Genomic DNA, 14,822 nt, shown 5'->3' with positions numbered 1-14,822 from the left:
TGTATTTCTTAGTATAGCGAGCGTAGAAACCAAGGAAGCATCACGCATATTTTAGACCCGGAGTCAAATTTGTCGCTCCTGATCTTGCCTTACAAATGGCACATCCGGATAAGCCATTTGCCACTAGTTTGGCCACGAAAGAAACCAAGAGGGGCTCAATGAAAAGGCACCCAGCTGGAGCAACCAAAATGGGGCTTGACAGTGCAGAGACTAGGGACTAATCTAGATTATCTTCGCGCCAGAAAGCACATCGTCACGCCGGCTCGAAGTAAACTTGTGGTGGAAGTGTCCAAATGCGTATGATTCTGCTTTGGAAAGTGCAGCTCACTCTCACCTGTTCCACTGACTCAGGCCACTAAAAACATTTCGAGGCATAGCTTTGAGAATGGTCCACTTTAAAAGTGGTCATCAGACCAAATGATCCTATATCTTTTGATACCCCAAACATCAAGGCAAACAAAAAATAGGCAAATCCTATTTTGCCCGTTACAATCAATTCCCAGGATTCATACAATATCATACTGCTCAGACATTGCAAGGCCGGCTCACCATTCATCAAATATTAGATGCCTATGAATAGTCTCATTTGATCGATCACCGTGTGGTTACCTTTGGAAGGAACAATCACGAGGTGACAAACACATCTTTCGCTGCTGCCGTCCGAGGCTATACGTTCGTAGGAGCATGTGAGCAAGCAAGCTTTTGGCACCTTCAAAGAGAGCGGCGAGGTGCAAGGAAGGTAGCTGTAGCTATTGTTCCTGGCCAAATTAATTGCCGGGCTTCAAAGCTCAAACAAACAACCCCTAGACACAGGCTGTCAAGTTAACGCATTCAAAGTCCCACAAGGCTGGATACATCACAGAACCTTTACAAACATGTGATGCCCTGCTTTTGACTTCACACTACCAGCAGTAATATCTTGCTAGGTATTATTGGATATTTCTGTGAAAGAATACACGGAAGCTACAATACCGTGTTGTTAAGAACAGGAGAGTACTGGCATTTTCTTCTTTCAAGCAGAAGAAAAGAACAAGAAGATATCTCTCTAAACAAACACCTATAGAGGCTAATACATTCCATTGCCGCATTAGTAGTGCCCTGGTCTAGCATGTTTGCAAGCCAGATGAAGCATGTAGTGGTGCTAGCCAGCCAAACTGTACTAAATAGGTCGAGGTGTTCAAGGACTTGTACATGCCCTTTGTGAGGTTCCTTAATAGCTAACCTTTTTGACCAAAAAAAAAAAGAAAAACTTTAACAGGTGCCACGTGAATTTTTCTTCAACCTGTTCCAAGAAAACGAGCCCAGCGTGAGTAACCTTCAGATAAACATATGAAAAACTAAGACCCTTGCACAATTTGCAGCTCTGGACACTGAATCTTGTGATGATTTTGCAATCAAGAACCACAGAACCCATAAAAAGGCATGCTCATTGTCAACCCTTTTAGCACTAAAAGGGCCAGGAGCCTATGAATCCATGGCCAGCAGCTATCAATTGTCCCAATTGCAAAAGATTTCCTATCATCTTGTCATAATCATTTCACATGTTTGATGATCAAAATGCAAGTAGCCTAGGACATGATCATATCGAACATGGAAAAGGGTATATTTGGTTTCAAATAGTTAAATGAGCAGAAAAAACAGTTTCCTTTTTTTTTTTTTGCTTTTTCATGACATAAACATCTCCCTCCCTGCCTCTAGCATTTACTTCAGCTTTAGAGCAAAACCTAAAAGAGTGATTCTGACAGTGCATAAAAAGTTCAACAAGACCGTGTCAGTGATAGCACCAAAATAATGGAAACCCATGTTAGGTAGTAGAAGCACCCTGGCCCTTTGGAGCTTGTTATTCAAAATACTGAATCTATACTGAGGAGTTTATGCAATTGTTCACCTCAGAGACAATTGCTTTCCAAATTTAACACAGTCGATGAATCTTATATGAATGAAAATGCTATGTCTGACCAAAGCATTTGACCCACACTCGACCAGACTCAAGTATCTAAACAGAGCGCAGGATTGTTCCTCTTTTTTTATTCAAGCGGCACAAGCAAATTCAAGACTGCCCAGGCATACACAAGTCATACACTTTGGTAGTATGCATAGCCTTTTCCTTTACGAATATACTCAATTTTTTTTTTTACATTTTCAGCTTCCCTAAGATGCTAATAAATATTCCAGTAACATATAGGTATAACAAAAATGCATACCTTTCAATTCAGTAGAGAAAGGACTGAAGATCAAAGCTTATAAATATCGGATCAACTCAACCGCATACTTTCCTTTCCTAGTAGTTACAATTTCTCCAATCTACAGAAAAAAAATGAACAAGTAGCCATAAATAAACGGTCAGATAATTTAATGCTATAAATCTAAAGGAAATCACTTCATAAGTTTGCAAAACAACAAAAATTTCAGCAGCATGCATATATTTGGCCATTCGCCTAACATCTGATTCTAAGACCTTGTTGCAAACAAAGCAATATGCTTACTTTGTCAATATAGAACAGCAGCTTAGCCATTAATTCCTAACATGTTTACACTAATTCAGGCTAAGGAACAGCATCAGATCAACAATGATACCATGAAACTCAGTACAAAGCAAAGGTTTTAGTTTCATTTTTGGGGGCTCATGCAGCACAGGATGTGAAAGCCATCTAAGATCAATACCGTTAGAATTAATCTGCACACACAAACCCTATATATTCCAGATGCTATACCATGGTTTTGCATTAGCACATGCATGATATTCTGGTAGCCATCTAATACCAACAGAAGAAGTTTGTGGGTGCATACACCAAAAGATGGCAGTCCAAGACTTGCCACTACATGTTGTCTAAGAAGAAACACAGGTGGCCAATAGTATGAACCTGGGTGTCACTTTGATGCTTTGCCTGACTCGCTCTATGATGCATTTGGCATCTTAACAAGTTCCACGGCACTATAGGAGGTGCTGGAATGTAAGTTTGTGGTTCAAACCAAGGGCGCTGGAATTGTGGCTGAACAATACCACAATTTCGAGGTGGATAACAACCAAGAGGAAGTGATGCAGGCCCATGACATCACAGCAATCATGGCTGAAATACAACACAGTACAAACGTCAGGGCCAAGTTTGTGGTGGGGGAAACTCGCTCCAACGGGTTAGCATGGCAGGGGGAGCAAGCCGCTTGAGATGGGAGGAGGCAGCCCAGCAGGGCAGGAAAATTCACTCCAATGTTGTATGTTTCACCCATTGCCATTATATGGTCAACAGATGCTGCTCAGCTGAATTTACGAAACAGTTTGCATGCATTATGTAGTCAAAAACAATATCGAACGAAAAAGTGAAACATGCAACATCCAACCTAATAGACTAAAGAGTTAGAAAAGTTCAACATATTTATGAAACAGCATAGACTAAAAAGCCTCAAGCAAAAGCAAAAGTGCAAAACCAAGAAACTAGCAGTATCAGAGTGAATTAGGTGACAAGCAACACCAGAAGGTCATCCTCAATTATAAGTGTGTACAATACCATCAGTCAGTTATAACTTATAAGAGAAGAATATCACATTTTTATTTTTTTTATTACCTTTAATCTTCCCATCCCACTGACAGAAACAATGTCTCCAGATTTGAGGGTAACTCCATTTTTCAGAACTGGCGTCCAATTCACTCGAACATCCCCGGCACTGAACAAGCAAACAGAGGTATAGTGCACATTAGGATAGACAAAAGTCCAAACAAAACAACTGTGCTAAGATAAGTAAATACAAAGTTGATAACTGACAACTCAAAGATTCAAAGTTCATACCTTATCAAGCTAGCAAGCTTTGTGCGTGAGATTTTAAATCCCGCACTGGCCAAGGCATCAACCCTGAGGGATGCTTCTACAGTTTTTGATGACTTGGTTCTACAGTTTAAAGGCAAAGAATCACTTTTGCCAAGGTTTTACAACATAAAACTTTGAAAGAAAGCTTATAACATTCATAGAAAGGATGAGATCACATGAGAAAAACCTTGGTGGTTCATATTCTAGAGCAAGCAAAGGAATCTGTGTGCATGAAACACCAACTTTTCCCACCTGTAGAATAAAATCACGTTAGAAATGGACTGTAACTAGAAGAATTTACAGTAAGCAATTCACAGAATCATAAAAGGCAACCAAAGTACATGAATGAATGGCAGTCAAGTTGGCAACTAGATTTAGCTAAAACTCATAACACGACATACGAAAATCACCAAGAAAGCCCTTCCATTAAGACCATAAAACATATCAGGATATATGATGAGTACACACAAAAACACAGCAGCATCACACCAGACCGCAATATGGTCAAATGTGGGAACAAACTATCTCAGATCTTGTCCATCAAACTCAATAATCAGAAAATCAGGGATAAATACACAATAAGCTTGTGTAAATTGTGAATCAGAAGAGCTGCACAACTTGTAACACATCAAACCTACCTTTTCAAGAGTAGAAATCAGATAGTCAACAAGTTCTGGATCAACAAGGACCTGAGCACCTCTCTCCCCCTAACAAAAATCAAAATGAACAACTCAATGACAAAACAAAAAATGGTGGGAAATGGCCAGATCATTCAGAAACAGTAATTGGGAAAGCAGTAACCTGCAAAAGAATATCTCCAACCTTCTCCCTTGTTATTCCTGTTCCGAGAATGGCACCAAGAAAGTCACCATGAGAACAGGGTTCCAATCGGAAATTCCCTGAGATGCTGATTGGCCTCAAAGTCAGCTTATATAGCAGATAGCAATGCTTACAAGGTAAAACTGAGAAAACCTCAAAGCAGCAACTACATCTGGGTTACTTGTCATAGAGTCCGGGTGTCCAACAGAAATTCGGCACCGCTCAGCCTATACATATAAATATAAGAATGAGAAACTAGATAGGCTAATGGAAGAAGTTAACGAATTTCCATTTGAGTATTTAAATTTCACCTGTGGGTAGCCACCCTGAGCTACAGCTTTTATATCTGCTAACTTCTCAATTGCCAGCATAGCCTCCTTTATTATAGGTGGAGTAAGAAAATTGGTGTGGAAAACATCTCTTAGTTGGGATGCCCTTTCTGCCTGCATAAGATAGATGTAAGAGATAACCTACGGATAGACAGAATAACCATATCCACATGATCAAATTGGCACATTTTATCATTACCATCTGTATAACGGAAACGAAAATGCCTACAAAGAACAAATGACAGATCATAATCTAGAGTCTACTCAGATTTTTGCCAACTATTGTACAGCCCAATGGTGTGGCACTTAGGCTCTCAGGCTGAATGCCATAGTTAAATTTGTACCCCAAGTTTTGTGGACTGTTCCTATTTATTCTCCAAAGAATATGACCCTCTGGGATTGAAAATTGTGACCTGAGCATCGTGAGCCTTAAGATGACTATACTAGACAACTGCCCCTGCCCTTTCAAAGAGAAAAGGACAACGATATATTTCTGAGAAATACTAAAATAAAAGAACAAATATATGTATAGCCACGTATAGTATGTTTTTTCCTTGGAATACAAAATTTCTCTGAGATTTTTAAGAACAGAATAAAATTTCAGCGATGATGTCAAAAGCTCATGCATGAAACTACATTAACAGTCTCTATACTATAGTGTATGCCAAAGTGGCTAACAAATTAGGTACTGGTTTTTCTATTTTCGTTTTTCCCTGAAAGAACAACAAGATACAAATATATGATACAACCGTTTCAGCCATCGTTTACAGACTACGGTAAATGCAAATATCTTTTTCACTACAGTGCCCTCCGTAGTAGGAAAATGTTCTCTTTTCCATCTGCTGTTTATCTGTTGAAAATGATTATGTGCATTTGAAAACTCCAGAATTGTTATCACTCATTTATCTATTACAACTCACAAGGGCAGAACATGGGCGATTTCTATCTTCGAAGCCTAACAATTGAATGCAACTGAAAGTTTATGTTGCAAGCCCCAAATGGACACTCTTATTGACAACCACTTTCATAGGACAATAGAGAAACAGCTATACTTTAAGCATTTCTCATGGCCCATGTTTGTCATTTACCTAATACTCTCTTTCAGAGCTAAGCTGGAAAATAACTCAATACTGATAATGGTTGTAAAATGTTAAGTGCAATGGAAGCACTTGATTCCAAGGCAATTAATCAGACACATCCCTACAAACTGCTTAAGTTCAATAGCTATACTCACTAGGCTCTGAATACTAGCAGTTTCTTAGTTCAATGACGATAAACTGAGCCTGATTTCTCAATTGTCATTTAGGGGGGAAGTAACTTACCATATCCAGAATGTTCCTGACTTCCTCGGCTGCATTCCTGTCCACGCTTCCTTTCATCGCCGAATTCCTGGCTGCTGCGGCGGCGACGGCAATGGCGGAGCTACACCGTCCTGCGGCGCGGGTGGGCTAAGCGTCAGCGGAGAGGCTAAAATCGAGCAATAAGATGGGAGTTCGGGCTTACCTCGCGTGATGCCGTAGTACGGGGCGGAGATGGCTCCGCGCGGGTGAGGGGCGCGGAGGAGACGCCGGAGAGGACTCGCCAACGCGAGCGCCGCGGCGGCCGCCATCCTACCCTCCACGTAACCGAGGAATTCGCCTCTTGTTTCCGTCCCTGTGCTCTACTACCAATGTGTGACTGGAGTACTGGACTAGCAACCTCTGTGCGGTTAGTGGGCTCTACTATGGGCCTGAATGCTGAAGTCCTGGACCTCTGTGATCTGCCTGTTAAAAATACCCGTTCTGACCTCCCCGTCCTTCGCCACTCAAATGCGCCGCCCGCCGCCGCGATGGCCACGCTCCTCCGCCGCCTCCTCCGCTCCGCCGCCGCCCCCGCGTCTATCTCCGGCCACATGCCATTCTCCACCCGATCCCGCCGCACGCCTCACCGCTTCCGCCGCAGCCGCCGCGGCCCCAACCCTCCGCCGCCCTCCCCCGACGCCGTCTCCGCGGCCATCGCATCCCTCCCGTCTCGCCTCACCCCGCCCGCGCTCGCCTCCTCCCTCGCCTCCACCTCCGACGCGCGCCTCCTCCTCCCGCTCCTCACCCACTCCCTCCGCCTCCCGGCCTTCCGCCCCGACCCCGCCCCGTTCCTCGTCGCCATCAAGCGCCTCGCCGCCGCCGACCTCTACGCCGATTTCGACCACGCCTGCGCGCTCTCCTTCTCGCTCCTCCCCTCGCTCCCTTCCCCGGGCCCCCTCCTCCGCGACGCGCTCTACTTCTACTGCCAGTTCGGCAGGCTCGGCAAGGCCTTCCACGTCTACACCCTCATGCGCGCCTCCGCCGACCCCGCGGCGCGCCCCTCCGCCGGAACGTACCACGCGCTCTTCACCGCGCTGCTCTCGCGTGGCCGCGGCGACACCTTGGTCCACTACATGTACATGGACAACGTGTCGGCGCTATTCAGGCAGATGCTCGAGGAGGGGATCACGCCGGACACGCGCACGCTCAACGTGCTCGTCAGGGGCTACGCGCAGTCGCTGCACCTCAACGACGCGCTGCGGGTTTTCCACCAGATGCGGCCGTTGTACGGGTGCGAGCCGGACGCGTCCACGTATAGCTACCTCGTGCACGGGCTTAGCGCGCAGGGCCGCACCAGGAACGCGCGGGAGCTGTTCGACGAAATGCGTGGGAAGGCCCTCCTGCCGACGGAGCCGGCGTGCAACGCGTTCGTCAGTGCCCTGGCTATGTCCGGGGAGGCCGAGGACGCGGAGCGGGTGATGTGGGAGATGGCCAGGGCCGGGAGGGTGGTGGATGACATCACAAGGAGGGCGTTGGTGGAGGAGCTGTGGAGGGCTGGGAAGCGGGAGGATGCTGACAGACTAGCAAGGGAGATGGAGGAGAGGGGCATTGTCAATGCTCGCGAGCTGCGAGCGCTGCTGAGTTTCATCCGTGATGATGACGGTGATGAAAATTTGGATGTGGACGACAGAGGGAGGAGCACCTGGTGAGAGTTTGCTACTGGTAAGACGGGGATGGCAATGCGATAACAAAACGAGACGATACTGAAAGCATGGATCACCTGCAACTACAAGTCTGAATAAACCAGACAACAATCGTCCTAAAGACTGTCAGGGTTCAGAAGTAGTAACAGGAAAAAGTTACGGCAAAGGAAATATCAAATATCAGCGATGTAACAGTAATGCTGATATTTATTCATCATGGGTGCTCTGATGTCTACATCAGCAAGTAGATCACCCTTGAAAGCAATACACTGTGCCATGTTTCTGAAATTGTACTGCAAGTCTGCAATCCCAAAAGGATATAATATAACAACTCAACCAGCACACATTCTCGCTAATCTGGCCTTGAAGAATTCCACGTAGAGGCATCCCAGCTTATGGCTGAAGACAGTTTGCTATGCTGATTCTAACAGAAAGGGGAAACAAATGGAATTGATTCCCCCAAGTAAACAATATTGTTTATTCTTCGGTCTGATCAAATGGAAGCCATTCAAGGGTGCTGCCAGTAAACATGGGCACAATCTCCCCTGAACTGTATGTATAGGTTGCAGGAACCTTCTAGGCATTCTTTCTCGGGACAATCTTTGAAGTGTTCCTTGGGAGGCCATAAAAATCAGGGCCATTGAAGCTTGTAAATGCTTCTAACTTATCTAGGGCACCAGCCTGAAATAGTGGAAACATGTCCAAAAAACCAAATCAGAAAGAGAATTTTCAACATCCACATGGTTTGTTATACTTCACAACTTCAGTATCGTGAAATTGACACCAATCTACAGCAAGATAATTTTCTTGAAATCTAGTAGTGGTGGTGGTAAATGATCATGTATTCTCTCGGAAGCAAAGATTATTGATAAGGATGAGAGTGCTAGATATAGAGATTACCTCTTCAAATACCTTGGCGTAAAGGGACAAGGCAATAGGAGCACTGTATATTCCTGCACATCCACAGGAACGTTCTTTGTTCCGTTTATCATGGGGGAGCACTGTCAGTGCCAAGAAAGTACCATCTACTCCCACTTGTTACAGCAGATAGAATAGCTTGTCCTGGGTAGAAGGTTGAGAAACAGTTAACAGGAGTACTGTTCCAAATTACAGAAACAAGAGCTTTTCACATGACAGTTGATTAAAATGATGGGCAGTAGCCAAATCTAACCATGCAAAAAAAAAATGTAATACAAGAACATTGTTATGGATCTAATTATACATTGATGATGGAATATTTGGTCATATTTTGAACCAAAATGATTATCATCATGCCTGTTTAGGAAGTGATTTTCATAATTGCTTAGGAAATGTCTAGTCATTTCATGAACCAAAAGAAATATCATTGTGCATTTGTAACAACCGGTAGCATTTCTTAGGGCCTGTTTGGTTCTTTAGTCCAAAGTTTAGTCCTGTCACATCAAATGTTTAGATACTAATTAGGAGTATTAAATATATGTTAATTATAAAACCAATTGCACATAATTCGCGAGACGAATCTTTTAAGCCTAATTAGTCCATGATTTGACAATGTGATGCTACAGTAAATATGTGCTAATCATGGATTAATTAGGCTTCATAGATTCGTCTCGCGAATTAGTCTCCGTTTGTGCAATTGGTTTTGTAATTAGTCTATGTTTAATACTCCTAATTAGTATCTAAACATTCGATGTGACACGGACTAAACTTTAGTTCGTGGAACCACACACTCCCTTATTGGACGGTGATTGCAACATACAATGAGTCTCTCTTTTTCAGTCCTGGCAAGCAATAATTGTGTGGCTGCAAGCCACCCTGAAATAAAGCGTTCCTGTTGAGGAGGAGATGCTGGGGAGTCACTGTTGCAGCAACATGACCTGGGAACATGAAAGTGTTATAATCATTGAAAATGGTAGAAGTATAATGCCCTTCTAGCAGTAATGCAGCACCTTCTTCACATGATTCTATGAAGTTCACTTCATCCATAGTTGTGACATGTTCCATGACTATTTTCAGCTGTGGAAGTTTTTTTACAAGTGGTGCCAATATTCTATCAATGAAAACCTTCTCACGGTCAAATGTGTCGACATGTGGATCTGTGACTTCTCCATGAACCTGAAGAAAAATCACAAATACCGATAAAAGCTGTTGCATAAGGAAGTGCAACAAAAAACAAATTACCGAATAGTAGAAGCAAGAATGTTGATTATGTCCAGTAAAGGCTACTCACATGGATCACAACTCTAATCAAAAGGTCAGTAGTGCATCAAGGATGCAACGCACCAAAGCTACTTACAAGCAAGGGCATTTCCTGTCTGACCATCTCCTTGAGGACAGGCAAGCATTTCCCAATATCAGTGACACCATCTTGGGAATTGGTAGTTGCTCCGGCAGGATACAGCTTCACAGCACAGACTACACCACTCTTTCCTAAAACCACATAGCATTCAACATAAACATCACGATCCAGATAATCCATGGATGGATAAATGCACACAACCTTGGTATTTTAAGCACATTAGCACATATGTACATCTGCATTGCATTGTGTGTGAGTCTACCACAAATAGACAGTGAATCCAACAATAGCGCTGGCTACTTGTTGGATTTTTACTCGTTAGGAGCACATGGATGCAACGCAAAACAACCGGACAAATGACACGTGAAGTTGATCTACATGCCACAGGTAAAGATGCAGCTTAAGATCTGAAGATGAAAAAGGTCTGAAGAACATGTAACTGCATGGAGATAATTCATACTTCCGAGTTTGATCTCCTCTGGGCTAGTGTTGTCCGTGAGGTAAAGGGTCATGAGTGGCTCAAAGCTACTCCCGGGCGGCAGCGCCTTCATGATCTCCTCCCTGTACTCCAGCGCGTGCGCCGTCGTGGTCACCGGAGGCTTCAAGTTGGGCATGATGATGGCCCTCCCAAAATACCTCGCGCTGCCACAGAGAACACAGCCAAACAACTACCTCTCAGAGACATTACGTCGAACACTCGGCATGCGCCTACCAAAGAACCAAGCAGCAGCGACGATCGGATGAACCTGTGTGGCAGCACAGCCTCGAGGACGCCGCCTTCACGGACGTGGAGGTGCCAGTCGTCGGGGACGCGTGATGATTAGCTCCTCCTCCTGCTGCGACGTGGCTGCCATGGCGGTCGCCCTCAGGGTCAGGCACGGAGAAGCGCGGAAGCTGACGCGGCGAGGAGGAGGCAGCCGGAGGAAGGAGGCCGACGCCCGACGGAGGCTTCATGTGCGGGTGCGCGCGGACGGTGGTGGTGGTGGTGGTGGCTGCCTTTATTGGCTTCCCACGCTTTATTCTCAGCGGGGACTGCGGGAGCGTGGTGCGGCCGCGCGGGAGGGTGGAGTTCGGTCGGGTTCCTCGGCAGTTGGCGCGTTATCTTGGACCTGAGGGCAGTCCCAATGGGACATTGATGATAGTTTCTATCCCTCTTAATTACCATACCAACTAAACAATTTGCTGATGTGGCAATAGATTTATTATGGAGAGAGAGAAACCATTTCTTAGAGAGGAAATCAAGTCCTCACGCGCACCAATGAGCCAAGAAACTAGCGAATCTGCATTGGGGAGACCCAAGTAGTTTCTTCTTACTTATTGCCGGATCCTTTGCGCTTGCACCGCTGCTACCCATCACTCGAGCTCCTTTACATGATGCACGGAGGATGTGGTACTAGAAGGGAGAATGATTGGTTGGATTTTTGTTTAGACTCTAGATAAAGGCCCTGTTTGTATACGCTTTTCCTAGCCACGCTTAGATTATAATCTAAGCGAAGATTTTCTCGCTTCTCGCTTTTCGCTTCTCGTAGTTCAAATCGTTGAAGCGGCTTACCACATAAGCGAGAATTGGTGGAAATAAGCAAAGCGTTTGGCGGGATTCTCGCTTATTTCCACCGATAAGCCACTTATAAGCGGATACAAACGGGGCCAAAAAAGTTGCATTGTGAAGGATGATTTCTTGATACAATATCCTAGACTATGGAAACTAGGTTGGTTTCTCCCATTGGGACCGCAGGGCGGGCGGCGGGACTATTGGGGCCTACCAAAAAATTTTTGTTAGAGCAACTCTTAAAAAATTCTCCCCCAAAATGAGGTATTGGAGGTTAAAATATATCAAGACACAGAAGACCGTTAAAAATTACCCGCCGATAATTTAAAAAAGACAACGTGATTATAATTGGGTCCATTTACACCCGGCCCAAATCGAACAGCTAAATTAGTTGTATCCGCATCTTTCAGTTTAGTATAGGAAACGGTGAAGAGAACTATCAAGATGCTTTAAACAAGAATCATTGCGCCACGGCTCCAAGCCAACAAATATTATTACAAAATCGTTTGCAAAGATGGAACAAAGAGCGAGAACAACATTGAACCTCGTTCTCAGGTCTCAGCTAACAAATATTATGAATCAACGAAATAATAACATTATAACTTCATAAGAATTTGAGAATTTGTGTTCTCTGAAGTCATCATCAGGCATCATCATAAACACAGCATGTACAAAGACTAAAACTTCAATTGACTAATCTAACATGTCGTAGACATACTCCTAGTATACGGCATCAGTAGTAGCATCAGTAGGGGAAGGTGAGCTGGCGCTGGACCCGGGTGGCGCTGATCCTGCTCGCGCGCGAGGAACACCTGCTGGCGGCGCTCTTCTGGTATGGTGATGGCGTGTAGTCCGGTGAGGGGGCAGAGCTCGACGACGGTGTCACCGGTGTGTACTCCGACGGTGTAGCTGGGGTGTACTCTGAGGGCGTCGCCGACGTGTACTCCGCAGCTGAAGAGGCACCACTCGATGGGGTCGTCGGCGTGTACTCCGGCGATGCGGCGCGGCGCGGAGGAGACGCCGCCAGAGGGCAGTGATTCGAAGACGAGGACAGGGACAGGCAGCATCTGCATCGCTCGCCTGCCCTGGGCACCTGGATCCTCCCAATCGGAGCCCGCCGCGCCCACTTCACGCCGCCCGCCGGGGAAAAGGCGTCGCCACCGCTGGGTGCCGCGTGCTTGCGGGTCATTGCCTCCGCGGCCCTGACAAGCAACTGAACCTGACAGATCCGGCGAGGGATCGCCGAGGGGCGCGGAGAGAGAGCGGCGGTGGTGGCGGATGATGAGTCTGGAGTGTGAAGGGAGAGAGCCGAAGAGGAGTTGCACGGGGCAAGCAGGCGGCGGCCGCCACGCCTGCGGAAAAAAAAACAAGTAGGGTAGCGGGATTGGGGAATACCGCGCGTCGTGAAAATAGGTGTGTCGTCAATCTTTTGGGAGAGTTTTGGGTGGACTGTTGGAGTTCATTTTTTCTCTAAAGAAGGTATTGGAGTAAGATTAGCAGACTTTTGGAGTTGCTCTTAACCTTTTTTTTAGCAAAAACAATTATTTTCCTGTTTAACTAAGACCTCGTTCCTCGTGAAGATAAACTGCTCCGCGGGCGACAATGCTAGTCAAAATCTAGGCCACGTGTACTGGGATCGGTCAAAGCCTCAAAGGGTGGATCCATATTAGCGAATCTTTGTTTTTTTTAACCATGTACTGGATAGACCGACACGTCGAATAGCTACGCACATGAGATTTAAAAAAGTCCATTTAGAGCGTCTATCTTCACATTTTCCCTTTATCAATCTATAGGGGAATCTCCTTTGACAATTTTAGAATTTTTCAGAAAAAGTACCGCAGGATCACCTTTCCTCTTTCTTCTCTCGATCCACTGGTCAATGGGTAAAAAGCTTTCTTCTTCCTCTCTCTCCCTTTCTCACTTCTCTCTCCCTTCTCCTGCGCCGGCGCTTGACTAGCAGCCGCGACGCCCTCCTGCGGCGCTGACCAGGGCCTGGGTGGGCGGCGTCGGCCTCATGGGATGCGGCCGCACTCGGGACAGCGGTGTGAGGAGCTGGGCGACGCGTGCGCTCCCGGTAGCCATGGCCGAGTAGGCCATCCAAGCAAGGGCAGCGGTGGGCAACGGCAGTGCCAGCTCGCGAGCAGACGGTTTTGCGCCCGACGGCGGCAGCCCCGGCGGGCGGTGCCCAACGGTCCCCACGGGCGTACTCACCCAAGCGCCGGCGGCACTCACTGGCTAGATCGGGCGGTCAGAAAAATCATGTTACGTGCAGACCCTACGGTTGCATAGGTAGAGAAGGAAAGGGAGATGCATGAATTCCTCCCTACAAAGGGGAGAGATAGCGGAAGAAAGGGGATTGAGAAAAAATAAGGAGGAAAGTGAATGCAAAGGGGATCCGATGGAGCTGATTTTTCTCCTTTAAATCCTCTTTATGGCTGAAAGGAGGAAAGAGGAAAGGGAATCTGCTGGAGATGATCTTACATTGTGCATTATATTGTATATTGTAGTCGGAGCCGGCTATCTGTAACACCCAGTGTTAATGACAACTTAAGTATGATATTAAGAAGCTAATGGTGAAATTTGGATTAAAGGAAGGTAAATTGGGCCAAAGTCAAATTTGAGCCGAATTTGACTAAATTTGCAATTTGAAGTTTCCAATTTGGATAAATTGGCAAAGATATGAAATTAAGACTTGATATTATTTAGAACTCAAAAGAGTGAAACTTGGGGTCTAATTCAAGTCATAAACCTCTCAAAAATATAATCGAAGATGGAATCGACGAAGTTACTATGCATCGTCCGAAAACACGTGAATCTGAAAATAATATTGAGTACACAAATTTGGAACCAATTTCTGGAGAATTTTTCTTGTAAGTGAGCAGATGTTTTTGGACATTAGTGAAATATGGTCTATGGAGGAGGAAAATGAAATATTTTGGCCAGAGAAAGTGGAAGGTTCAAATTTAAAATGAAGCCCAAAATCAGCAAATGAGCAGATTTCAGCCTTCTCGCCGAAATAATTTTAAGTCTGAAAAACAGTAATGATTGGCAGTTTTTGGCG

The 14,822-nt window shown here is 45.3% G+C and overlaps 2 protein-coding genes and 1 pseudogene across 2 annotated transcripts; 1 reads left to right on the top strand and 2 right to left on the bottom strand.

The window, feature by feature from the left end:
• Positions 1-903: 903 nt before the first annotated feature.
• On the bottom strand, positions 904-6,590 carry LOC117857811 (uncharacterized). Its single transcript, XM_034740679.2, has 11 exons — positions 6,455-6,590; positions 6,274-6,383; positions 4,934-5,065; positions 4,776-4,849; positions 4,605-4,710; positions 4,442-4,510; positions 3,991-4,055; positions 3,786-3,884; positions 3,564-3,663; positions 2,205-2,304; positions 904-1,282 (listed from the first exon to the last, which is right to left on the bottom strand). The coding sequence occupies exons 1-10, from the start codon at positions 6,558-6,560 to the stop codon at positions 2,242-2,244; spliced, it is 924 nt and encodes a 307-aa protein (XP_034596570.1). The 5' UTR covers positions 6,561-6,590; the 3' UTR covers positions 904-1,282; positions 2,205-2,241.
• Positions 6,591-6,620: 30 nt separating this feature from the next.
• LOC117857809 (pentatricopeptide repeat-containing protein At2g27800, mitochondrial) lies at positions 6,621-8,290 on the top strand. Its single transcript, XM_034740677.2, has one exon. The coding sequence runs from the start codon at positions 6,621-6,623 to the stop codon at positions 7,938-7,940; it is 1,320 nt and encodes a 439-aa protein (XP_034596568.1). The 3' UTR covers positions 7,941-8,290.
• LOC117857810 (dihydroorotase, mitochondrial-like) lies at positions 8,106-11,289 on the bottom strand (annotated as a pseudogene).
• Between the last annotated feature and the right edge of the window lie 3,533 nt (positions 11,290-14,822).

Source organism: Setaria viridis, chromosome 5 (assembly GCF_005286985.2).
Source record: "Setaria viridis chromosome 5, Setaria_viridis_v4.0, whole genome shotgun sequence".
Taxonomy (NCBI): Eukaryota; Viridiplantae; Streptophyta; class Magnoliopsida; order Poales; family Poaceae; genus Setaria; species Setaria viridis.
The sequence above is the reverse complement of the archived record's forward strand: the minus strand, read 5'-3'. Positions and strand labels throughout refer to the sequence as shown.